The sequence below is a fragment of the Arabidopsis lyrata genome (genome assembly GCF_000004255.2).
Source record: "Arabidopsis lyrata subsp. lyrata unplaced genomic scaffold ARALYscaffold_2, whole genome shotgun sequence".
NCBI classification, from domain to species: domain Eukaryota; kingdom Viridiplantae; phylum Streptophyta; class Magnoliopsida; order Brassicales; family Brassicaceae; genus Arabidopsis; species Arabidopsis lyrata.
In genome coordinates, this window is record NW_003302554.1 from 18,634,715 (window position 1) to 18,660,730 (window position 26,016).

General features: G+C 34.7%; 6 protein-coding genes across 6 annotated transcripts; 4 read left to right on the top strand and 2 right to left on the bottom strand.

Annotated features, from left to right (window-relative positions):
* Positions 1-2,315: 2,315 nt before the first annotated feature.
* On the top strand, positions 2,316-5,326 carry LOC9325305 (dihomomethionine N-hydroxylase). The gene is made up of 4 exons (XM_002887736.2): positions 2,316-2,924; positions 3,591-4,221; positions 4,308-4,581; positions 4,888-5,326. The coding sequence occupies exons 1-4, from the start codon at positions 2,560-2,562 to the stop codon at positions 5,256-5,258; spliced, it is 1,641 nt and encodes a 546-aa protein (XP_002887782.1). The 5' UTR covers positions 2,316-2,559; the 3' UTR covers positions 5,259-5,326.
* Positions 5,327-6,212: 886 nt separating this feature from the next.
* Positions 6,213-8,985, top strand: LOC9323847 (E3 ubiquitin-protein ligase RGLG4). Its single transcript, XM_021034583.1, has 11 exons — positions 6,213-6,719; positions 6,939-7,023; positions 7,111-7,251; positions 7,338-7,451; positions 7,523-7,620; positions 7,709-7,788; positions 7,882-7,987; positions 8,069-8,196; positions 8,305-8,413; positions 8,492-8,548; positions 8,641-8,985. The coding sequence occupies exons 1-11, from the start codon at positions 6,516-6,518 to the stop codon at positions 8,722-8,724; spliced, it is 1,206 nt and encodes a 401-aa protein (XP_020890242.1). The 5' UTR covers positions 6,213-6,515; the 3' UTR covers positions 8,725-8,985.
* On the bottom strand, positions 8,917-10,072 carry LOC9323848. The gene is made up of 2 exons (XM_021034585.1): positions 9,817-10,072; positions 8,917-9,349 (listed from the first exon to the last, which is right to left on the bottom strand). The coding sequence occupies exons 1-2, from the start codon at positions 10,015-10,017 to the stop codon at positions 9,170-9,172; spliced, it is 381 nt and encodes a 126-aa protein (XP_020890244.1). The 5' UTR covers positions 10,018-10,072; the 3' UTR covers positions 8,917-9,169.
* Positions 10,019-13,674, top strand: LOC9325306 (cation/H(+) antiporter 2). The gene is made up of 4 exons (XM_002887738.2): positions 10,019-10,895; positions 10,997-11,980; positions 12,252-13,183; positions 13,377-13,674. Exons 1-4 carry the CDS (start codon positions 10,737-10,739, stop codon positions 13,651-13,653), a joined length of 2,352 nt encoding a protein of 783 aa, XP_002887784.1. The 5' UTR covers positions 10,019-10,736; the 3' UTR covers positions 13,654-13,674.
* Positions 13,675-13,693: 19 nt separating this feature from the next.
* On the bottom strand, positions 13,694-15,618 carry LOC9323849 (organic cation/carnitine transporter 5). Its single transcript, XM_021034582.1, has one exon. The coding sequence runs from the start codon at positions 15,441-15,443 to the stop codon at positions 13,899-13,901; it is 1,545 nt and encodes a 514-aa protein (XP_020890241.1). The 5' UTR covers positions 15,444-15,618; the 3' UTR covers positions 13,694-13,898.
* Positions 15,619-22,157: 6,539 nt separating this feature from the next.
* On the top strand, positions 22,158-25,073 carry LOC9325307. The gene is given in 4 exon segments (XM_021010206.1): positions 22,158-22,707; positions 22,710-22,753; positions 23,161-23,520; positions 24,425-25,073. Coding segments are annotated over 4 exon segments (1,251 nt in total). The 5' UTR covers positions 22,158-22,400; the 3' UTR covers positions 24,965-25,073.
* The last annotated feature ends 943 nt before the right edge of the window (positions 25,074-26,016 follow it).

A 26,016-nucleotide genomic window follows, 5' to 3' on the forward strand; every position in this document is an offset into this window, starting at 1 on the left:
TGGATAATCACGCCAACGTTACTATGAATCCTCGGTGGTAAGGATGAAAACATCTAATTCAATCAATTTGTGGTTAATTTTCTCTCTTTTTGGAGTCAAAAGTGTTGTTTATCATCAATTTCTGGTTTCTATATATATTATAGACAAGTTGTATATACTATATAGAATGTCCACTAATTTGAGGAAGTATATCAATCCAGAGTGGGATTTGGAGATATTAGTCCAAGAGTCTGTAGACTAATCAAATAGCGTTTAAATTCAAGTGTATGATGATAGGTATTTGGCTAAAAATTTTAAAACATAAGAGCATGATTATCCAAGGGCTCTTAATAATAGCTCATCTACGTGGCACTTCTTAACTCTCAAAATGTATCTTAGCTAAGAAACGTTCGTTAGTTGTATTCAGCATTTTTAATTTATTTTAAATCATTTATATACCTAAAAATCAATTGAGCAACTACCGATAATCATGCTCTACATCGCAAACTTTCTCTTTATATACCGACGATTTCTATCAAAATGGCATCAATCTCACAATGTGGTTTGAGCAATTCTATGACCAGCACCTCATTTCGCTAAGCAGCGAGAATTGTACTGAAGCTATAAAAGTAATTAGGCATTGAATATATTTTTCTTTTACATTCACCTATTATTCTATAATATAGAATAAATAAAACAAGAGTTCGCCGACTCTCCGTTCTACTTAATTTGCGTTCAAAGCAAAATCAAATCTTCTCGTACAATTGTCTCGTGGCCAGACAAATAATAATCACTTGTCTCGTTTTGTTGTGAGAAAATACCATTTGATATGATAAAAAGTAGTATAATCACGATCGTAACGTGGCAACTGGCAAGACAAATCATATCAATATCAAATATACAATCATATCAAATATCAAATATACACACTTTGATCGAGGTAGAGACCCGACAATGTCGATACGCAAAAAAAGTAAACAAGAATAGTAGCGAGTCTGCTGAACTAAACAATACGATATAGTCCGAGTTGATTAGCGCAGTGGTTAGCTTTTTTCCTGATATCAAATTGAATTTAGAGTTCGAATTTAAAATTAAACAGGAGTAGTCTAAAAGAAAAACGATAAAACAAGTTACGAAAAAACGATGAAGCAAGTATAATTCCATGTTAATTTTGCAAAATCTGTTAACATTTTTTTTTCAAAAGAATATTCTTTTTGGTTCGATTTTGTTTTTTTTTTATCTTCTTTATTTGGTGGTCAGGTATTTTCTTCAATATAAATGTGATGTACACTGTTTGGTTTACTTTGTTTTCTCTGCTCTGTGGGCTAAAGATAAATTCCCAATAAATGAGCGGAATAGTACAAATTAATTATGTGGAACACGTACCCACTCCTTCCCTGCTGGCATCTTCCTAATCTGATCCTTAATACTTGTTGGGCCATGATTGCATTTATGGGCTGAGAACAAAATTTGTTTGGGCCCACATCTGAAACCAGATAAAGTATACTATAAACTACTGTAAAGATGTTATTGAATAATTGATACCTTGATGGCTTGATTTATAAAAATTAGCAGAAAATCCGGTTGAATACATTTAAAAAACAATGATATATTTTACTGCATCATCAATCTATTCCTTTTGTAGTATATAATTTGCAAAATTTTATGTTTATCAGATTTATTACTTTTCTTAGATGTATACAACTTTCTCACTTAACCATGATGATAGGTAATACATATATTTGAGTAAATTATGAGACCAAAAATTATAGAATAAGGATACAAATAAGAATCTATACTTATATAAATATTAGTCATTCACTTAATGAAAACGTAGAAAATTTAACGACATTTATGTAAAGTTATGTATAGAGAATTTGACGAAAATGAATAGAGACTTCCTTGATTGACGATATTTCTTTTCAAAAGTATGTTTTACATTCCATAAATCATTTTTGTAATGATTTTCACTTATTCATAAAAATTTTGAAGTTCAAAATATTAAGGGGGGTCATCGCCTTAGCCGTAGTTTCGTTCGTACATTTTAAAACTTTTTAGGCTTAAACAAAAATAGTTTGAAACGCTTCTTTTCATGCAAAATCCAAAAATTCATGGTTTCAATTCCCTACAAAGCCTCTTGCTACTAATTAGAACTGATCCAAACAAAAATTCATAGAACATTGAATCTAAATTTTAAAAAACTATACAAATAAAAATCAATAATATTTGACAGGGTTTTTTTCTTCCAAATATACATAACTGTTTCAAAATCGAACAGATCTCTAAGTTTTTAATTCTAATAAACTCTAAGAAAATAAATCTCAAAGTTCTGAGTAAAAACATTTGGAGATAAGGATGGATACTTTACATAATTAAGTTCAAAGAATTACATCAAAAGGCATATTTAGATTTTACAGAATCATCATATTATACGAACAATTCTATTTAACATATATAGAAGATTGTACAGATATGTAACAATATGTACGGAAAATAACATGCATTTTTTACATATGTGTATATAAATACACACATAAAGCAAATAAAACTTTACTTAAAAATTCCAACTGAGCAGAGGTCATGGATTATTATCTGTATAATGTTATCTTCTCAGTTTTTGTCACATTTTCTATCATTCTGAATATTGTGTTTCTCATAAAAAGCGTTGTAGACCGTTTTCTTAGTGGTCGTAAGCAGCTGCCTCCACGCCCACGGGGATTTCCGATCATTGGGAACTTAGTAGGAATGCTCAAGAACCGACCAACCTCCAAATGGATAGTTCGTGTAATGAACGATATGAAGACGGATATAGCTTGCTTCCGGTTTGGTCGTGTCCACGTCATTGTCATAACGTCCGATGTGATTGCCCGAGAAGTCGTTCGAGAGAAAGACGCAGTTTTTGCGGACAGGCCAGACTCTTACTCTGCCGAGTACATTAGTGGCGGGTAATTTTGAATTTTATAACAAAGCTGAAATGGTCACTCAAAAATTAGTCCAAATTACAAAGCAATTCCTAGAAAAGCTTATAGTTAGCTTGATTCAACAGATATATTATTATTTAAATATAAGGAAAATTCCATAAAAATATACTAACTTTTTTTTTCCATATAAATTAGAAAAATACACTAACTCAAAAGTTCTTCCTATTAAATTAGAAAAAATCTCAATTCTAAATAATCTCCAAATATGAAACTCTATTTCCATAACCACTAAAATAGAAGAAAAATGAATCTTTTTAATTTGGTTAACGTATATGTTACAAACTGAGTATACGGTTCAAAGATTGAGTATTAAAACAAAAAATTTGTTTATGGTACGCAAAAAAATTGTGTATTTTTATGGGAAAAAAAATGTTTGTGTATTTTTATGGAATTTTCCCATAAACAAATTTGGAAAAATTGTAGGTTTACAAAGCTAACAAACGCTATCATTTTCGTCTAATCTTCCCAATTTATGGTTTCTTGTCAGTTGAGGGTAAATTTTTCGTCCGGAAAATTTTTTAGCGAGATAACTATTTTTGAAATGGCGGCAAGTGATTAAACCTTTAATAGTTTCTTAAATAATGCATAAATTGGATCCACCCATGTGCATAAACGTTACAAAACTGGCAGATACAATGGGGTAGTGTTCGACGAGTACGGAGAGAGGCAAAAGAGGATGAAGAAAGTGATGTCGTCAGAGTTAATGTCTACAAAGGCTTTAAACTTGTTACTCAAAGTTAGAAACTTAGAATCCGACAACCTCCTCGCCTATGTTCATAACCTATACAAGAAAGATGAGTCCAAGACAAAAAATGGCGTCTTAGTGAATGTGAGGGATATCGTGTGCAATCACACACACAATGTGAAGATGAGACTTTTGTTTGGTCGGAGACATTTCAAGGAGACGACGATGGACGGGAGTCTCGGACTTATGGAGAAAGAACATTTTGACGCCATATTCAAGGCTCTTGATTGTTTCTTTAGCTTTTACGTAGCCGATTATTACCCTTTCTTAAGAGGATGGAATCTCCAGGGAGAGGAGATTGAGTTAAGAGAAGCCGTTGATGTTATTGCTAGGTACAATAAGATGATTATCGATGAGAAGATAGAGTTGTGGAGGGGGAAGAATAAAAACTGCTATCGTACGGAGAAGAAGAATGATGTTTCTGTGATCAAGGATTGGCTCGACATTCTCTTCACTCTTAAAGATGAGAATGGGAAGCCGTTGCTTACCCCACAAGAAATCACACATCTCTCTGTGGTTCGTGATAGAAGTATACTCATAATTACCAACAAATTATATATATATTTTGATAAGTACTTATGGTTTGTTTTTGTTTTTGGCAGGATCTTGATGTAGTAGGGATTGATAATGCAGTGAATGTAATAGAGTGGACACTTGCGGAAATGTTGAACCAGAGAGAGATTCTAGAAAAAGCGGTGGAAGAGATCGATATGGTTGTCGGAAAAGATAGACTTGTTCAAGAATCCGACGTACCAAATCTAAACTACGTCAAAGCTTGTTGCAGAGAGACCCTGAGACTTCACCCAACCAATCCTTTCCTCGTCCCTCACATGGCACGTCATGACACAACTCTAGCTGGTTATTTCATCCCAAAAGGTATCTCATTTTTCTTTTAGTTTGTATCTTTTTTCTTTATACCCCAAAATTTATGCATTTGGTTAGAGGCGTATTTGACTTCAACTTCTTAAATATATTCAAAATCAGGAATTCTAATTTCTTTGTGCTTGTGTCTAATGCTATGAGCGATTAAGTAATATTTTCATATTAGAGTATCTAGAATATTTGTTCCTTTATCAAATTGGACAGAAAATAAATAGATTATGACATACAAATCTTTCAATTAATTATTTTATTTGGTTAATGAATTCAATATAAATGTTGATAGTTTGATGTCGATCACAGGCAGTCATATTCTAGTGAGTCGTCCTGGTGTTGGTCGAAACCCCAAGACATGGGATGAGCCACTCATCTACAGGCCTGAGCGCCATATAACCGGCAACGAAGTGATGTTGACTGAACCAGACTTACGACTTGTTTCATTTGGAACTGGTAGGCGTGGCTGCGTTGGAGCGAAGCTTGGAACCTCCATGATTGTTACGTTGTTGGGTAGGCTTCTCCAAGGGTTCGACTGGACCATTCCTCCTGGTACGACGGACAAAGTCGAGCTAGTCGAGTCAAAAGAAAATTTGTTCATGGCTAATCCTTTGATGGCTTGTGTGAAGCCCAGATTAGATCCCAACATGTACCCAAAACTCTGGACCGGACCAGCTTGATCACACCGGTTAATAATTGTTATTGTTGTTGAGTTATGTTGGACTTAGTCGTCTAGACTTAGTCATAAGCTGTTAGAATAAGGTTCCGCTGCTAGAAAGTAGCTTAAGTTTGTTAAAGACCTCCGACAATGTAGGAGGCAGTTTCTCTGTATTCGACTATTTAAGGTCATCTAAGCAATAAGAACAAATGCACTTTTGGAGTTTCATCATTCGGTTCTGTTTCTCTGTTATAACAATTGTCATGTATGAATCAAATTTGAATTAGTCTTTGAGATTTTATCGTTGTTTCATTGGTCTGGAACTGAACTTGACAAAATTAAATGGCATGTTTTAAAATATAGAAGTAAAGGAGGATAGGGAATAAATTTTGTGATATTTTGTAATAAATTTAAACCAATGAGTATTTTCTTTAAGTTAAATTATTTTGTTTATATTTTCAAAAGAATTAACTTAAAATTTTCGGTTTAAATTTATTTTCTTTTTGGTTAGTTTAGAATTTGTATTATTCTCAGTAAAGGTATCTGTAAAATAAAAAGATTTTAGTTATATACTTTATATCTAAACACTCATCACAGTTTTCCAACGGGTTTGATTTACCTGGATTGAGTATCTTCAGTGGAAATGTAGAGACAGTTTTAGCCTCAGAGAAAAGTGAAAAAGAAAAAGGAGCTTGACGAAAAGTTTAAGAGGAATATTTATAGCCCATAAAAGGCCCAGCCCAGTATTGTTCCGCCGTTTAATTTGGGTAAAGTAAGCTTGAAGAAAAGAAACGGGTGGAGTGCAAAAATGGAGAAATCAACTTGAAAGTTGAGATAGCACAAGAGCATCTGATTCCATCTTGATCACAAAGTCATTCTTTGTCTAATTCCATGGTCATCACAAAGTCATTCTTTTTTTTTTTTTTATAAATGGTATATTTATATCAATCTCTCAGTATCTTCAGTGTATAATATATAGTTTCATTTTTTTCTGGGTTTCGGTACTCATGTGGGTTCAGTAAATAAAAATGTTTATAAGTCCCCATCTGGCCGCGTCAAAAATACTAGATAACAATTAGTGGTTGGCATAGAAAAGTAATGATTGTTGCCGCGTAGAATGAAAATAATAAATTAATTAAGAACAGTGAAGCAATAAATGTTTTTATTGGTGTCTTGAATAGTACTAGTCTTCTTAAATATTTCAGCAAAAAAAAAAAAGATTCTATCCATTATCAAGGAAAAAAAAATCTGAATTCGAATTCGAGGAAGAAGAAAGGATATGACTATGGGGAATTTCTTAAAGAGATTTGGAAGTGGAAAAAGCAGAAGCAGAAGCAGTAGAAGTATGAGTCTGGGAACAACGTCGTCTCAATCTCATGAACCATCTCCGTCGGCGGATCCTCCAGTCTCCCTTGCCGATAAGATCAACGCCGCCAAGAAGAAGTACGCTCTCATCCCTGACCGCTTCTCTTCCCTCGACCAGGTTCATTTTTTTTTTTTGTTTCTTGTGTTGACCTGACTTTTGGTTTCTCTACTTCCATGTTCTTTGAGTTCTTGAAAGTCTTAAGTATAAGAATATGATCATTATTTTTTAAAAATCTTGGTACACTTTTTAGTTTTAAAAAAGTTATGTAAAAAATGTCTACAAAAGAATTAGAGATGAAGAATTGTTATTGAGTGTTAGTGAATGGTGTTTTAAAAGGTATCAAAAGCTCTAAGAGAAGCTGGTCTTGAATCATCCAATCTCATTCTCGGAGTTGATTTCACAAAGAGCAACGAGTGGACTGGTAACTTCAATATATACTACAACTTATTGGTAAATTCACATATATTTTGAATGTAAAAAAAGAAAAGTGGTTATCGTTCTGTTTCAGGGAAAACTTCTTTCGATGGAAAATGTCTGCACGCGCTCGGCGAAACTCCGAATCCATATGAAAAGGCGATTTTTGTAATCGGCCAAACGTTGGCTCCTTTCGACGAAGATAATCTCATCCCTTGTTTCGGCTTTGGCGATTGTGAGTTTTTTTAGTTTGTCCCAAATGTATATCATCTTTTCAATCTCTGTTTCTAATAATACTCTCTGTTTTCTTGCATTAACCAGCAACAACTCACGACGAGGAAGTGTTCGCTTTCCATAGCGACAATTCTCCATGTCATGGCTTCGAAGAGGTCTTAGCATGTTACAGGAGAATTGCACCCAACTTACGTCTATCAGGTCTCTCTTTGAAAATCTAAATATACCTTTCATAGCTTTATACCAAAATTACAACCTTCCATTTTCAAAAGGGCCAACGTCGTATGGACCGCTCATCGATGCTGCGGTTGACATTGTCGAGAAGAACAACGGACAATTCCATGTTCTGGTGATCGTCGCAGATGGACAGGTAAAGTTAAAAGCATTTAAGAGAAAAAAAAAAAAAACTGAACAAAGTATGATACCAAAACTTAAAAGGTTACCTTTGGAATGCTAAGGTAACGAGAGGTACGGATATGGCCGAGGGAGAACTCAGTCAACAAGAGAAAACAACCATCGACGCGATTGTAAATGCAAGGTAAAACAAATGCGGATTCAGTGTGTCCATTTTTTGCAACTCGATTTTGCGGAATCTAAACCGTCCATTTTTGAAAATCCTTTTTATCGACAGCTCGTATGCTTTGTCGATTGTTTTAGTCGGTGTTGGAGACGGGCCATGGGAAGACATGAGGAAGTTTGATGACAAGATCCCTAAGCGTGAATTCGACAACTTTCAGGTATCTTCCCAGTTTCTTTGTTATTTTCCATCTATATCCTCTGCTGAGTGTTTCCTTGATCTTGATCTGCTATCTGCATAGTTTGTGAATTTCACAGAGATTATGACCAGAAACTCACCAGAGTCTGCCAAAGAAACTGCCTTTGCTCTTGCTGCTCTAATGGAGATTCCCTTTCAGTATCAAGCAGCCATCGAACTCCGCTTACTCGGGTACTTCCATAAGTTCTCAACATAACAGAACTATTGTTTTTCTGCTTTTTTTTTGTTTGTCTAATTGATTCTGCTTGCCTCTGTGCAATTCTGCACCCGTCTTTAAAGGAAACAGACGGGCACAGCTAAGACAATAGTTCCGAGGCCACCACCAACTCCGTACACGCCTCCAACTAATGCTGAACTACCATCAACTGCATCACCTGAACAAACCCAGGTCTCATAATTTGTATACTATACTATTTTTCTGCCTTGTCGAATCAACTCCAATCTCATATGGTTTTCCGTTTAACAGAGTTGCCCGATTTGTCTGACTAACCGAAAAGACGTGGCTTTCAGCTGTGGCCACATGGTAAGTTTCACTGATTGCTTTTAGTTTACTCAAGCCCATTCATGAATTAACAACAACCAGTTTTAACTTACCTTTGCAATTTCCTTTTGTAGACTTGTGGAGATTGCGGTTCCAAAATATCAAATTGCCCGATCTGCCGAGTACGGATCACGAGCCGGCTTAGGCTTTACACGTGATCAATGCCCACAAAACTTTTTCCTGACCACGGCTTTACACGTGATCAATGCCGACATGCCGACAAACTTTATTTCTGCACATAACAAAACGCTTGCATATACTATCCTTCTCCTTTGTAGAATCTACAGTTTGGTTTGCCAAGTGTTTCTGACAATGTTCCACAATCAGTATGTACCATGTAATTCCGTATCTACTATAAAACATTAACTTTGCAAACAAGAATGAAGAAGCAATGACAAAACATGGGTTTTACAGTTTTATTCATCAAAGCAAAATGTTTGAGGTGACTGAAGATGCAGCAGTTTGCATAGCACAAAAGCTGTGTCGCTAAATGCCGGTTCCAAAAAAAAAAATATTACGGCCAGTAAACATGCCATTTTTGCATCGACAAGAGATTCGAGTGAGAGGCATCCACTAACACTGACTCTTAAAAGAAATCATCCTTTACTGAGCTTTGGTTGTCACCGTGTCATCTGGCTTTGGCACTGGTTGGATTCTTTGATAAGGCTTCCTGGTAAGAGTCTCTCCCCTAAGAGCAGCCACGTATCTGTCATTTGTGTCCTGCTTCTGTTTCAACTCACCGAGATACTCAGCTAGCCTCTCTTGGTTTACTTTACCCATCATCTGACCATAAGATGCAGAAAGATGTTCACCAGCAGAAGATTAAAAAAAAACCGAAATACGCGGTTCATGTTTAACAATCAGCCTAAGGTTAACATACGGCTGTGATCAATAAACATCAATTGAATCAACATTGTGAAGCAGAGCAAGAACTCAGATACATAAAATTCCTAGTTAACACAGAAAAATCTGCAAATGCTCAACTCTATAATGCCCCTCAACAAATCTAGGTACCCACACAATCCATATGAGCAGATAAGAAATTATTTCAAATTCTCACTTAACACAATCTTGAGATACAAGAATCATTAAGATGTTCTACTCATCCTCCAAGAAAAGTTCCACACACGAAGACAGCTCTAGAGACTGTGTATGAACAATTCTAGCTTTCCGATTAGCAGAAGAAAAGCAACAACATGTTTCTATCATCAAACATCTATCATGATCCCTAGATGAAGAGAGAAACATACGAGGGTATCGGGGCGAGCAGATTTACGGAGGCGGGCTTCGAGCTCAGGGTTACTGGAATTGGTGACCTGCATAACTCCATAGCCAATAACGCCAGGAATCACACCACATAGAGCAGCGAACGTGAAGAAGAAGGATCTCGAATCTCGCGTCTTCATCACTAGCCATCTCCATGTATTGCTCTTCTCATACATGAACGACATCTCTCTCTCCCCCTTCGAGTTCTCTCACCAGGGGGGTTTCTAGGGTTCATGATTTCACTTACAGGTCCGCAATTTTGCGTTAATTGCAAAGAACTCCGATTTTCTTATATATTTACTTTTCGGTCCCAAATTATTATTAGGTTTCGGTTTTGCACCCCGACTAATTTCTGTATTATGTTTAAGCCCCTATAGTTTGTTTGATTAGGTCAGAAACACCCTATAGTTTTTAGTTTACGAAATTGGTCATTTTTACTAGCATGATCTGTAATATGTTTACTTGTTTGCAAAACATTCTCGCTTCATCACAAAAAAAATACATTCCCATAATTACGAAAGATAAGAAATATAGAGAAATTGTGTTATGGACTTATGATGGTGTTTAATCTGTTGATTGACCATATAATAACAAATTCATTAGTAAACTTTTTGGGTAAAATTTCTGATGACAGTCAACTTAATCCGTTTTCCAAGGGTTAAAATAGAGGCATAGAGTAATTGAAGGACGGTCAAGTAATTGTAAACACCTATCAACTGATTCCAACCAAATGTAAACTAATTAGTTTTTTTTTTTATATTTCTAAATTACTTCTGAAATTATATATTCTTGATTTAGAAAGCATTTTCAGTTTCTTTCTTTAACATAACGTTTCTTTTTCTTAAGCTTATCCTCACCATCACGCTTGAAGAATGCTCATGATCATCGAATCAAGAAGAAGAAGATGGATCCAAAGTTGTTGTTTTGCTTACCTCAAGGAGATGAACTCTTTAATCCCCTTAATACCATGTTTATTCAAATGGCTTGCATTCTCGTCTTCTCTCAATTGTTCTATCTCCTTCTTAAACCCTGTGGCCAAGCTGGTCCCGTTGCCCAGATTCTTGTAAGGATATCTCTTTCTTGCGTTACAATAATCACCCGTTTTTTTTGGTTGTGGAGAATGTCTAACAAATTTTTGTTTTGTTATCTATATTGGATTTTTAGGCTGGGATTGTGTTGAGTCCTGTTCTGCTCTCAAGAATATCTAAAGTTAAGGAATTTTTCCTCCAGAAAAACGCAGCAGATTATTACTCTTTCTTCTCGTTCGCTCTACGGACATCTTTCATGTTCTTGATTGGTCTTGAAGTGGATCTACATTTCATGAGAAGGAATTTCAAGAAAGCTGCCGTGATAACCTTGAGCTCATTCTTGGTTTGCGCCCTCCTCAGTTTCGCTTCCTTAATGTTATTCATCCCTTTGTTTGGGATCAAAGAAGACTACTTTACGTTTTTCTTGGTTCTTCTCGTTACCTTGACTAACACGGCATCTCCTGTCGTAGTCCGTTCAATCGCTGATTGGAAACTCAACACATCTGAGATCGGACGACTGACAATCTCATGTGCGTTGTTCATCGAATTATCAAACGTGGTTCTCTACACTGTAATCATCGCGTTCATCTCTGGATCTATGATAGGTACTCTCTTCCTCTTTCTTTTCGCAACCGGATCCCTAATCTTGATCAACAGTTTCTTAGCTCCATGGCTTCCAAAGAGGAACCCTAAAGAGAAGTACCTCTCAAAGGCTGAAACTCTAGTTTTCTTCATCTTCCTTCTCATCATCGGTATAACTATCGAATCCTACGATGTCAATTCCTCGGTTTCGGTTTTCACCATTGGAATAATGTTTCCACGACAAGGAAAGACTCACAGAACGTTGATTCAACGGCTTAGTTATCCGATCCACGAGTTTGTTCTTCCCGTTTACTTTGGTTACATTGGATTCAGATTCAGCATCATCGCGTTAACCAAACGATTTTACCTCGGTCTAGTTATTATAGTAATTGTAACCATAGTTGGGAAATTTATTGGTGTAATAAGCGCTTGTATGTACCTGAAGATCCCTAAGAAGTATTGGCTTTTCTTACCCACCATTCTCTCTGTTAAAGGCCATGTGGGTCTTCTTCTTCTAGACTCAAACTACTCCGAAAAGGTACGTTTACTTGAATCCTTTTTTATTCCGCCACTTTTTCACCATTCAGTCAGTCACATTAAGTCTTATTTAAATGCAGAGTGTTTTGTTCAAAAAAAAAAAAAAATGCAGAGTGTGTATTGCACACCCACAACAAAATAACAAAAAAATGTTACACATGTTTTACATATATAATAACAAAAACTATTGGTTCTTTTGTTCCCATTCTTTTTTTTTTTTTTTTGGTTTTAATGTGAAGATTGTTCCATTCTTTGTCTGAATATACCTGTAGAAATGGTGGACCACAACTATTCATGATATGATGGTGGCTGCTTTGGTGATCACGACGCTAGTAAGCGGTGTTCTGGCGTCGTTCTTGCTTAAAGCAAGAGAGAAGGACTTTGCTTACGAGAAGACTTCGCTTGAATCTCACAACACGAACGAGGAATTACGCGTTTTATCATCCGCCTATGGAGTCCGTCATGCTCGCGGTGCGATCTCTCTTGTCTCGGCCTTGAGCGGTTCTCGTGGAGCCTCTGATCCGTTCACACCTCTGCTTATGCACCTTGTACCCCTCCCCAAGAAACGAAAATCGGAATTGATGTATCATGAACACGACGAAGATGGAGGCAATGCGAATGGAGATGACGAATTTGGGACCAACGAAGGTTTAGAGATCAACGATTCGATTGATTCGTTTGCCAAAGACAGCAAAATCTTGATCCAACAAGTGAAACTCGTGACGCAGATGCTTAATATGCACGAAGAGATATGTAACGCAACAGAGGATCTTCGAGTTTCGATTGTATTTCTTCCGTTTCATAAACACCAGAGAATCGATGGGAAGACTACAAACGATGGGGAACTTTTCAGACAGATGAACCGTAATGTTCTAAGGCACGCTCCGTGTTCGATTGGTATTTTTGTGGACCGAAACATAACCGGATTTCAGCAGCCGCACGGGTTTGATTCTGTACAACACGTCGCAGCATTGTTCTTTGGTGGTCCGGATGATCGTGAGGCTCTTGCTCTGTGCAAGTGGCTCGCGAACAACACTCTGATTCATCTCACAGTTATACAGTTCGTATCCGAGGAATCAAAGGCAGAGACTCCTGTTGGAAATGCGATGACACGAGATAATAACGAGGTTTTCATGGAAGTTCTGGGAAGGAATCAAACTGAACAAGAAACAGATCGGAGCTTCTTAGAAGAATTCTATAACAGGTACCTTACTTAAGCCCTGTTTTTTTCACTACTCTGTTTTGTATATACTCTGTTTCTGAGAAGAGCTCTGTTTCCCGCCGCTACTCTGTTTCATTGTCTTTGGTCTGAGATAAGGACTCTGTAATTCACAGAGTTCAGAATTGAGTTTCCATCAAAGAAACTACTTTTGACATTATTTTCTACTGTGCAACAGATTTGTAACGACGGGACAAGTGGGGTTCATAGAGAAGCTTGTGAGCAATGGACCGCACACGCTGACGATTCTAAGAGAGATTGGAGAGATGTATTCACTGTTTGTGGTCGGAAAGAGCAGAGGAGATTGCCCTATGACGGTGAGAATGAAAGATTGGGAAGAGTGTCCGGAGCTCGGAACTGTCGGTGATTTCTTGGCTTCGTCTTTAGATGTAAATGCGTCAGTATTAGTAGTTCAAAGACAAAGACATTCACATGATAGCTTTATAGATGATTAGCAAACGTTTCCTAGTTTATGCAGATTTTATTACAAAAATCTTAAACAAGAAAACGAAATGGTTCAGTTTATCAAGAATTCAAGACATGCCTTTGTAGGTTTCACATATTAATTACTCGGAAAATCAACATATGGCTTGATTAACCGGAGCTTAACGGTAAACTGGAAGTAAATGGTTCTGTTCAGTGAAAAATTTATACGAAAGTTTAATAAAAGAACCGAGGTTTTTCAAAAACTCTGTTTTCATCAACTTTGGCTAGTCTTCAAGGCTTGGTCTCTTTGCTCTTGTTCTTCCATTGTATCACAAAGACTTGACCCTTTGGTCTCAGGAAGAAGCAGCGCGAATAACCCGAGACCCGACATTGCAAATCCGAAAACCGCGAAAGAGAGTGACGGAATATTTCTTCCAAGCGAAGCAATGAGTGGGCAACAAGCTCCTCCAACCACAAGCGCTTGTCTAAGCATCATTGTTGCGCTATTCCTCACGCATGTAGGGAATAGCTCAACCATATAAACCGCCATTAAATTGAATCCAATTCTAGCGCAGAAGAAAGAACCGAGTTCGAGAGCGAAAGCGATTTTTGTTCTCCCGTAAAGGCTCATGGCGAAACAGAGCACTCCTGATGCTCCTCCAATTAAGCAATTTACAAGCACAGAGCTTCTCCTGCTGAATTTCTCGAGCAATATCGGTGTAACAACAAATGTTGGTAACTCCACCATGGCGTTTAGGGCTTCGCTCAAATAAATGTTCACTTTTATGTCTCTAACCGCTAATGGAACTCCATAATACGACATTCCCAACCCAAACATTATGATCATAACAAGTGTGACTCTTTGAAAAGCCCATTTTCTAATGAATAAGTCCTTGATGGAGTAGCTTGAAGTTTGGTCTAGTGTTTCTTTTGGAGGTAACCTAGAAGATACGGATTCCAAGTAACCTTTGTTTGCAGGTGAAATCCTTTTGAGCACTTCAATGGCTTCTTCGTTCTTACCTTCCAAATGGAGCCAACGCGGGGACTCTAGGGCAAAGAAATAGATGAAAATACTGTGGATTCCTGCAGGAACGGATGTGCATAGATAGAGAATTTTCCAGGAAGCGTGCCGGACAAGGTAAGCGATTCCAGACAGAGACATGAACCCTAACACAAACAGAGTAAACGGAATCATAGTAGCTCGTGGTCTCAATTTGGTGGGAACTCGCTCACTTATCAGAACTAACGCGTATGTCCCAGTCTGGGAACGGGCGAAACCGATCACGAATTTTAAGAAAGAGTAGATCCATATGTTGGAGGATAAGAAAATGGAGATTCCAGTGAGGGACATTGCAAAACTCGAGAAGAAAAGAAGTTGCTTCCGTCCCAAGGAACCGTCAGGGATCAGAGCCAAGACGACTCCTCCAACGATAGAACCCACATAAAAAGTTGAACTTGGTAGACTTCTGCGGAAGGAGCTTGAGCACTCGAGATCGAACTCTGAAATGACTGATTTACCCTTGAAACCACCGTCCCACTCCCAAGCTGACCGGGGAATCTTACAGATATCGGTCGTTGCCGGATTGCAGATCGTGTGGTCGAGACAGTGCCACGTGGGATATGCATCTGTGAAGACGGTGATGAATATCTGCTGTGCGTCAAAGGTTAGGGCGAGCCCAACGAGAACTATCTGTAAGAACTGCGAGAATCGGAAATCTGACAAGCTTTGTTCGAGGATCTTGTCGAAAGTCAGAGGCGAAGAACTGTCTTCATCTTCTTCAAGGTGGGCGGTCAACAATGGTGCCAACGAATCCACCATGGTTGCTTACTTCAATTGATCTAGTTTGAGGATGTGAGAATTATTACATCAAAATTAAAAACAAACAACTAGTAGTTTGCAAATATATAATGTGTGGTCAAGAGATCTGATCTTTAATGATCAGTGATTGAAATTTGTACTCTTTTTTTTGTTTGTCTTTTTGAACAAATTGCTTAAGATTTGTATCTGTATGGCCTTTTTTGTGTTAATTATGACCAATAATAATTGAAGGCAGGTGGAAAAATGTTTCTTACCTACATGAAGTAGATACCAACACATAGCCACACATGCAGACTTTAAAAATGTATCATTAGCTACACGAAGTATTGTCATTATATGGTGACATCCACGAACTAACATAAGTCATGTTGCAAACACCATAACCATCATATTCTGGTGTACTACTTGCCGGAATTCCATAACCTCCGGTATTGACTTAAAAAAATATTTTAAAATATTATTTAATTTTATTTATTTTTGCTAAATAATTAAAAGTAATTACATAATTATTTTTAAAACAGCAAAAATAATTACATAATTTAGCTTAAAAAAAAGAGAAAACGGGGAACACTGCTTCATCTTCTTCCTTCCTCCCTTCCAAAAATTTCAAGAACATCTCTATTTCATTATGTTTAAATCAGGTTTCAAGAAGAAGATGAGGAAATCGAAAATCACTAAATCCGGGTTTAAGAAGAAGAAGAAGAAGAAAAAGAAGATGAAGAAGAAGGCAAAGAGAATATGCATAAGAAGAACCCAGATTTTGTTAGGAAACGGATGTGTTTGTGTTTTCCTAAATTTTTAATCGGTTCCTTTGTTGAATTATAACGAAAATTTCAATTAGTTGTCAATTTATTAGAGATTTTAGGGTTTTGTGAATTTGGGGATTTTAAAGGATTCACAACAAGATCTCATCGGAACCACAATCATCATCACTCAAAAAAGCGAAACTTTGAGACTCAAAATATATGGATTGGATTGATAAGAAACGTAATTAAGAATATGAACACCAAAGAGAAATTGACTCCTTTTAAAGACTATATATAGTCATATGAAGAACAGATTATAAATTGGGATTTTAGAGGATTCAAAAAGCTCAAAGATTTTCCAGACTAGATTTTGTACCCGCGCGTTGCGCGGGATTTTAATTTTAAAATCTTTTCTATTGATATAAAATTTGAGCATAAAATATAATCAATTAAATTTAAAAGATAATTTTTTGAGCATAAATATAATAATTCAAATTTTAAACACTAAACTTATTTTACACAGCGATATATAACATATATATTATCGACGATAATATTTCTTTGACAAATAAATAATTTGATATATATTACATGGTAACAAAGATCACTTAAGATAATCCCACAAATAATAAACGGTATCAACACTCTCAAAGAGTTTATTTCTTATTCATATTCCATGAAGGTATTTCTAAAAGTTTTGATATTAATTATCGACTGTTGATCTAATTGTAGATATTATTTATGATTAAATGTTGATACGAACATAACATCATTCCATATAAAATGTGAATTTACCGAGTTTCATGTTGCTACGAACATAACATCATTCCATTATTTAGTGTAAAAGTACATCTATAATACCATGTTGCTAGAACCAGTTTAGCGAGTTTGATTTACCCATCAAAGCTAGTGCAACAATAAGAGAATTTCCGACTAAGTCATCAATGTGCCTATCTTATTTTACTTTCCATGATTACATGGCCAAACGGTTAAACCCAACTTTGAATCTAATAATTTGTTTAATAATGTATGTCATGTATTTTCTAAGAACTCATTCGTTTCACACAATGAATGAGATCTCAAAGATACATTAGTCATGTGCATTATCTTTCTAAAGTTTTAGAAATTTATTTTCAAACTCTTTTAACTACCAGTTCTTTCGTCATCTTCTATGATGCAATCGTTGCCTCTCGACATCTACGTTCTTTTTACCTTCTATTGACTCACACATAATATATATTGGACTGTGAATTGATTTTCAAGACATATCATAACTATCTTTTCAATATTTCATTGATGAAATATCAAACTTAGTTTTTTCTGTTCTGTTATAAAGTTGTACTTCCACTTGAGAATATGCTACACAAATTACATATCACTTTTTTTTAATGGCTTACATTTATTTTTAATATATTTTATTGTAAAACTCATGAATACTGTGATCACTGATTATTTATTTTTTAAAAGATGGATGATAAGGTTTTAAAATTTTCAAGATTTTTTTTTTATAATTTCACAAGATTAAGTTTGCATCTTACAATATTTTCTTCTTAAATTATAAATTTAAGTTGAGTTTAGTAATTTTTTATTTTTCTTTAAGTAAAAATTTAATAATAACTAAAAATATGTAGTATATTGTTCTTTGAAACTAATATTTTACTTTGAATTTTATTTTCTTGTTTAAAGTTTTACATATAGAATTACATAAATTTACTTCCATCCTAAAACTCATTAACACATTTAAAATTTTGAATACTGACCATATTTAATTTTTATCATTTAAAAGTTGAATTATATTAGTCTTACTTATAAAATTTTTATAGTATTATTTTATTATTTTAACATTTTATTTATTTTACATAATTCGTTTTTTATTTATTTAAAATTTATTATTTCTATTAATTACAAGTAAATGCATTAAATGGATGTTTTAAATTGATTTTAATGTAAAATAAATATTATTGCTTAGGTGGATGCTTAGGTGGACACCCTAGATGGAGAGAAGACTCTCTAATCCCAATGCGCGGGATTTTACTTATAAACTATTAACAATATAAGCCGTGAATATAAATATATATATATATATATTCAATTTTAAAAGATAAATATATAATGACATAAACCTATTTATGAAATGATATATAACATAGATTTTATTGAGAATAATGTTTCTCTTGGAAAAAACAACAAATTTTTAGGTAACACGTGGTAAAAAATTAGTTGAAAAAACAGAGAAATATAATACAATCTCGACCATGTCATGTTCATACATCTTTTTGAATTTAGTCGATTTCTCTTGAAATTATTTCGCTGTCATTTTATTCGTCATATTCTAATATGCAGTCGTCCACCTCGCGACATTTTATCTCTTTTCACGTTCTTTTCGTTAAAATAATTGATTAAATTTTTGATTCATTATAAACTTATATTAAAATTATATTCTCTTTATCTATTTCATTTTTATATTTTATTTTTTCTTGTCTATTATAAAATGTTCTTTTTCCTACATATTAAATTTTATATTTGTATTCTTCCTATTTTCCATGAAACATTGCACTCTAACGTTATTGTTTAAAGAAATCTTGTATCTAATTGTACTTTTGAATCAAAATTCTTTCCTTAAATATATTATATAATTTTATATATATTTTATCTTGATTTTGGATACATACTTTTTTCTTGAAAAATAGATATTCTTATTTCGTGTAATCTAAATTCTATAGTTTACTATCATATAAACTTTTTTTAATCTAAATATTTATAACTCTTGAAAAGGTTAATGTCTTTCTAGCGTGATAACATATTTTTTTGTTTTCTACTTCTCATATATAAATTATATGTATTTGAAAATTATCTATATGCTTCTAATTTTTATTCATATTTTTATCTTATATATTTTTGTGCTGTGTTTTATTAATTCATTAACTTCTATTTTTGAATTATCTATTTGTATATTAACTTCTATTCACATATTTTTGTGTGTTATATTATATTACTTTGTATTAAACAATGTTATTGTTTATGAAAAAATATTTTCTTTTATTAAAAGATGATAATATAAAAGTATGTGAATTTTTTTTTAATGTTTCTTCGTTTAATAAATAAATTGAGTAAAAGTTTTATAAAGTCATATATATAATTTAAATTTTGATATCAATCAAAACGATTTAAATGGCAATTTGGTTTGAAATGCACCTATTAAATGTATTGGGTAAGGGGTTCGAATCTTTTTGGTAACATTTTATACCTATTAAAAATGTATGATGACGTGTACGCTGATGTGTCGCCTATGTGGACACTCTAGATGGAGAGAAAACTCTCTCATTATATATATAGATTTTGATATCAATCAAAACGATTTAAATGGCAATTTGGTTTGAAATGCACCTATTAAATGTATTGGGTAAGGGGTTCGAATCTTTTTGGTAACATTTTATACCTATTAAAAATGTATGATGACGTGTACGCTGATGTGTCGCCTATGTGGACACTCTAGATGGAGAGAAAACTCTCTCATTATATATATAGATTTCTCTTTCGCCACTCCCATCGACGCATGATCAGATTGGATTCAAACCTATTCAAAACCATGGGTAATTCAATTCAGGGAATTTGACAAGAGAGGGATCTGATTCTTACATAAGTATTAGATCTCATCAGAGCCAAAATCATCGTCATCATCATCCAACGAAGAGCCATGGCTTCATGTTTCAGTGGCTGATTATTTAATTATTTTTAATTATCTATCAATATTACTTTTAATTATTTAGCAAAAATAAATAAAATTAAATAATATTTTTAAATATTTTTTTAAATCAATACCGGTCAACGCCGGAGGTTATCGAATTCCAGCAGGTGGTACACTGGAATATGATGGTTATGGTGTTTGCAACATAATTTATGTTAGTTCGTGGATGTCACCATGTAATGACAATACTTCGTGTAGCTAATGATACATTTTTAAAGTCTGTATGTGTGGCTATGTGTTGGTCTCTACTTCATGTAGCTGAGAAATATTTTTCTTTTTTTCATTATCCGGATCCGCTCCACCCGGATATCCGGATTTAGGATATCCGTAAAAATAGGCGGATATCCGGATCCGGATTTTTTTATATAAATTATTTTTTGTTAATATAAAATTAAAGAAAAATATTTAAAAACAAATAATTTAATATAAATAATTAAAAATATTATTAAAAGTATTATTATTATATAAAAGATAATAAAAATTATTAATAAAATTTAAATAATAGTAATAAAATATTTACAAATATTATTATAATATAAAATATCTCGGATCCGGATATCCGGCTTTAATTTTTCTATTACCCAGATCCGGATGATCTGGCCGGATCCGATTTTTTATTATCCGGATCCGGATCTGCCCCACCCGGATATCCTATTTTTGGAGCGGATCGGAGCAGATCCCGGATCGGATCCCGGATCCCGGATAATTGGTCTCAGGGCTAGCACAGGATAAATACATACAGTAACAGACTAACAGTATTTGCTGATGTAAAAAACATGCGACATATTAACATGGACACTTCTGCATACTGGGCCGTTAAGTAAAGCCCATTTTAATAGGTTACGCAAATAGAAAAATCTACCTCTGACGTGTGCCCCACGATATGTCCGTTGTGCTTCCACTTGTTGCAGAAAATGGTGAAACTTGACCACTCAAGTCTTAACATCTCGCCAAGAAATTATGTGAACTAAAATATAGTATATATAACGAAAAAAGAAAGGGGACTATCAAAGTATCAAATTGAATAGTGAAATAAATTATTATAAGCTTGGCTTATAAGATTATCTATGTACATCTACCGCCACCATTCTCACTGGTGACTTGCCACCTTGTGTTGAATATGCAATATATATTGTTCAAATGAATATGCATATTCGAATAGTTGAAAATAAAATACATATTAGAACACAATGAATTGTGTTCATTATTCATTTTTATATGCATTAGGGTTATGTAGTTATCTTTTATAGGTGTTAAATCTGTGAATCGCTGAATTAATCAATATTTTCAAATAATCTCATCTAAATGTATGCATAAATTTATTAATCCACATTTATATGAGATTATAGGAAAATTTGGTGGTCAATGTTTTAGTTTCTCATGATGGATTTAAGTGAGTTCGAATCCCAAGACATCCGGAGAATAAAAGGGGAAAAGAACAAAAACAAAAGATAAAAAAAAATCTTATCACTAGTATCTTTTATATGGGCCCTTTATTAAAAGACTCATCTTATTTGACAAAAAGAAAACTACAAACAGTAGTATTAAAAATTCATTAATCCACAGTAAAATCACTGGGTGTGATGTCATTTTCCAAGAAAGATCATACCTAGAGATCGTAATTACAATTTAATTAAAATGATTACCATAGATATCCTCGAAAGACAAGACAAAGATCATATGCTAATCGAGTTAATATGATATTCAAATTTAAAGGACCAAAAAAGTGTGTGATCGAAGACTCAAAAGGAGAGCCCATAGTGTACAAAAAGAAACTGCACGGATCGGATCTATTCACATGACTCGGATTTTATTCCATGTTATTAGTCGCTGTTCCACATTTCCTTTCCACGTATGACTAATAATAGATACATTGTCTCTTCAAGATAGATAGACAACATATTTGCCGAAAATGATATGGGAAACGCAATGTAGCATAACTCTTGATTGTTCATACGACAAGATAAAACCATATATATATATAATCTTAGAATCACTAAACACTACAATTAGATGACGAAACCAATTCATATAAAACTTTCATTTTTCGTCACATATATAGCTGAATGCTGGATAAACAAGAATCACAATCATGCGGAATCGAAGAATAATTTCACGATTTACCAATCATATAATAAAACACAGTCTATTATATGCATATAATAGACTGTTAATCATATAATTAATTAATTAAATTGTTAAAAGAAACCTTAAAATCCCAATTAAATTGTCCATATTCGAACTAACTAACTTTCGACGAATTTTAAATTATAATGTTAAACTTCTGGGACCGCTAGACTGATAAAATGTCCCTTTTGTCTCTCTCTACACACATATACATCTATATATATATATATATAAATACGCCAATAATCTCTTTCCATTACAGAAACCATTCTATTAGATATTCAAACAAAAAAAAGAACTCAGAAACACTGATATCACCATCACCCTTTGATTATAATGAGCAACTCAAAATCATACTGGAGAAAGCAAAGATGGGGAACGCCGCCGCAAGCCCTAACACCGTTAATGGAAGGACCAGATCCAGACATGCAAGACGAAAGAACCAAGAAGGAGAGCTCATGGGATGCGATTAGAGAATGGTTTAAGGTTCATAAGGGCATTTCTGGAAATATGTCATCTCCTTCGGTACAACCACTTTGCAACAGCTATGACGTGCCGGCCAAGGGACAAGACTTGAGGCTCTTGCTCGGCGTTTTGGGTTGTCCTCTTGCTCCAATCTCCGTTGTGGTCTATGACTATTTTCCGATGACCCTCTTCTTGGTTCTTTCCAAATCAAGAATGTCCCGTTTGTGAGTATAACTAATTATTCCCTCTCTTGGTTTATATATTTTTTTTTCAGCGTACAAATTTTATTTGTGTTTCTTAATTTATTATTTTTCTATCGTGTTTATTTGTTGTGTCGAAATTACAAACGGTCGGTTTATATTAATTTTTTGAACAGGAAAAAAGTCTTTTGAATATATATATCTTTGGGATAAGATTGGTTGAAAAAAATGGTCAAAGGTAAGTACAATAATTTTGTTATGGGCCAAAACATGTGAAATTCTTTTTCAAAAAAAAAAAAAAAAGCCAAAACATGTGAAATAAACAGTTAAAACATCACGGAGACCAATAATTTTTTTGCCATTTGATTATGCAAAGTAATTAGTATGATGTGGATTGTTAATTAATTATATATACATACGTATAATTACAGGAGACGTCGACAGCGCATTATATAATACAGCAATACTTAGCGGCGACGGGATGTCTAAAGAGAGCGAAAGCGGCGAAGAACATGTACGCGACGGGGATAATGAAAATGAGTTGCTGTGAGACGGAGATCGCCGCCGGAAAAAGCGTGAAGACACTAGGGGGTGGTGGAAACGGTAGGAGCGGAGATAGTGGTTGCTTCGTGTTGTGGCAGATGCAGCCTGGAATGTGGTCTCTCGAACTTGTTCTCGGTGGCACTAAACTGATCTCCGGCTCCGACGGTAAAACCGTTTGGCGCCATACGCCATGGCTCGGTACTCACGCGGCTAAAGGCCCTCAACGTCCACTTCGCCGTCTAATCCAGGTAATTTGATGTTGATAATTACTCTAAAATACCACAAAACCAAACTTTAACACTTTGATTTAGAATAGAAATAATTGCATAAAAAAGGCAAGATGACGTAATAAAATTGTCCATGAGATACGGACGTGGTAGGAAAAAGTGTGGTCGCTGTCCAATAAGAAACGAAAGCTAATGAACAAAAAAAAAAAAAAACTAAACCTGACAAGTGATGGAGAAGCTGTCTCCTCCTTTTGCTTGCTTTCTCTTGAAACTTCAAAATCAAACAAAACCCCATTCACCCACTCTTGACTCTCCCACCACCGCACGTGGTTTTCTCCTTTCCTGTCACGTGACGTCATCTGTTATTGAATCGTAGAGTTGTTTTTTTGTTCTTTTAGATTAATCCGTACTTACTATTTACAAAATGTTTTGCTAATGGTTCAAGTTTTAGTTCCTTTTATAGTAAGGTATGAGGTTTTTGTCCTAGATTAATATTTATTATTGTTGGGGTTTATATTTCATTAGTTCTATTTCTAAAAGTAAAAAATAGTGAAAGAAATAAATTGTCAGCGATTCAGAGCGCATTGTTAAGTGACTGTGTACAATTATTGGTTAAAATAATACTAATAGTATGAAACTCTAATGTATATGCTTCATCATGAATACGATCTTATCTTACATTCATTCAATTTTCAAAGTGGGGAACTTCTTGGGATTATCAAAGTTTGTCTTTCGCTTTTTCTTTTTTTCTTTTCTTTTTCTTAAATCTTTTGCTTTATTGTTCTTGTCGTTCAAACCCCAACGAATATTTGCCGGACACAATTTTCCTGGATACTATAATTTATTTAAATTAAGTAACAGAAAAGTAATATATTTGTGAATTTTTTTTTTAAATAAACCCGTTTGTTTTGTAATTGGGCTACAGGGCTTGGACCCAAAAACCACAGCAAGCCTATTCGCAAAGGCCCAATGCTTAGGCGAACGAAGAATCGGCGACGATGACTGTTTCGTGCTCAAAGTCTCCGCTGATCGTGACTCGTTGTTAGGACGCAATGACGCCGGAGCTCCGGCAGAGGTTATACGCCACGCACTGTACGGATATTTCTGTCAGAAAAGCGGTCTCTTAGTTTATCTAGAGGATTCGCACCTCACTAGGGTTATGACGATCTCGCCTGAGGACGAGGCGGTTTACTGGGAGACGACAATCGGAACTAGCATCGGAGATTACCGTGATGTTGACGGAGTAGCCGTCGCGCATTGTGGTCGCGCCGTCGCGACGGTGTTTCGATTTGGAGAGACGTCGTTGCAGTATAGCAGAACGAGGATGGAGGAGATTTGGAGGATAGACGACGTCGTTTTCGATGTGCCTGGCCTCTCTTTGGACTCCTTTATTCCTCCCGCCGATATTTTTGAAGATGCTAACCCTAATAATAATAATATTTACAGCAATGTCAATTCCCGATGATCATGTGGACTAATTTAATAACCAAAAACAATTTTATTGGTGGGTTAGTTGATGGTATATGTGTATGTACATGGTTGTTTCATAATATCTAAAAATCCATGTTTTGTTACTTTGGGTTGTATAACTTGTAAGAATATGACGAGTTCTAATATTGGATTGGGGTTGGAGAAATCAGAAGCGTTCCTTTAACAAGTTAAAAAAAAAAAAAAAAAAAAAAAAAAAAAAAAAAAAAAAAAAAAAAAAAGTTAATTGGATTTTTTGGATTTTCAGTATAATTCATTCCTTTGCAAAATTTTTTTTTATAAAAAAAGTAGAATTCATTCATTTTCCTAAATTGGGATAAAACATAAAAAAAAATCCATACAAATTGCCTAAGGGTACAAGAGAGTCAAATCAGAACCCACGAGTACACTAAATTTTCTCAATAAATTTCTGAACAAAACCCTAAATGCGGATTCCAACTAGTCAAAAAATTTCTAGAGTTTTTTTTTTGTTTTCGTCAAAAATTTCTAGAGTTACAAAGAACGAAAAAATGGGCTTATGGCGTTTGGACTGACGGAAGTCGATTCTGTTACCATTTCTGATCCGGAGTCTTCTCCCAAATTTGGGTTACTGACGCATCTAAAAGTCTACGATTGTTTCTCTTTCTGGAGGGGTCAATCGGATCGATTGTCAAAGATCGTAGAGCAACATGAAAAACTAGTGATGCGAACGAGGGGGAATATACAACATTCTTATTGGACTTATCTTTCTTATGGGCATTGTATGGAAGCCCAGTCATCAAATGGGTGTGTGAGAATAAGATATTGTCATTCTCAGCGTATACAAATGGGCTTTCTTTCTCTATTCTGTGTTTTATGTTCGAAATGTAACAAATTAATTATTTGTCCCCCCCCCCCCCCCCGATAAAATTGTATGAATATAACATTAAACAAAATAAAATAAAAATGTATGGGTACTTGAACCTTTTTTTTTTTTTGTAAAATGAGTTAGAACTTAGAACTAATGGAGAAATCATACTAGAGAAAGAAGGGACAAGAAAAAGAGATGCT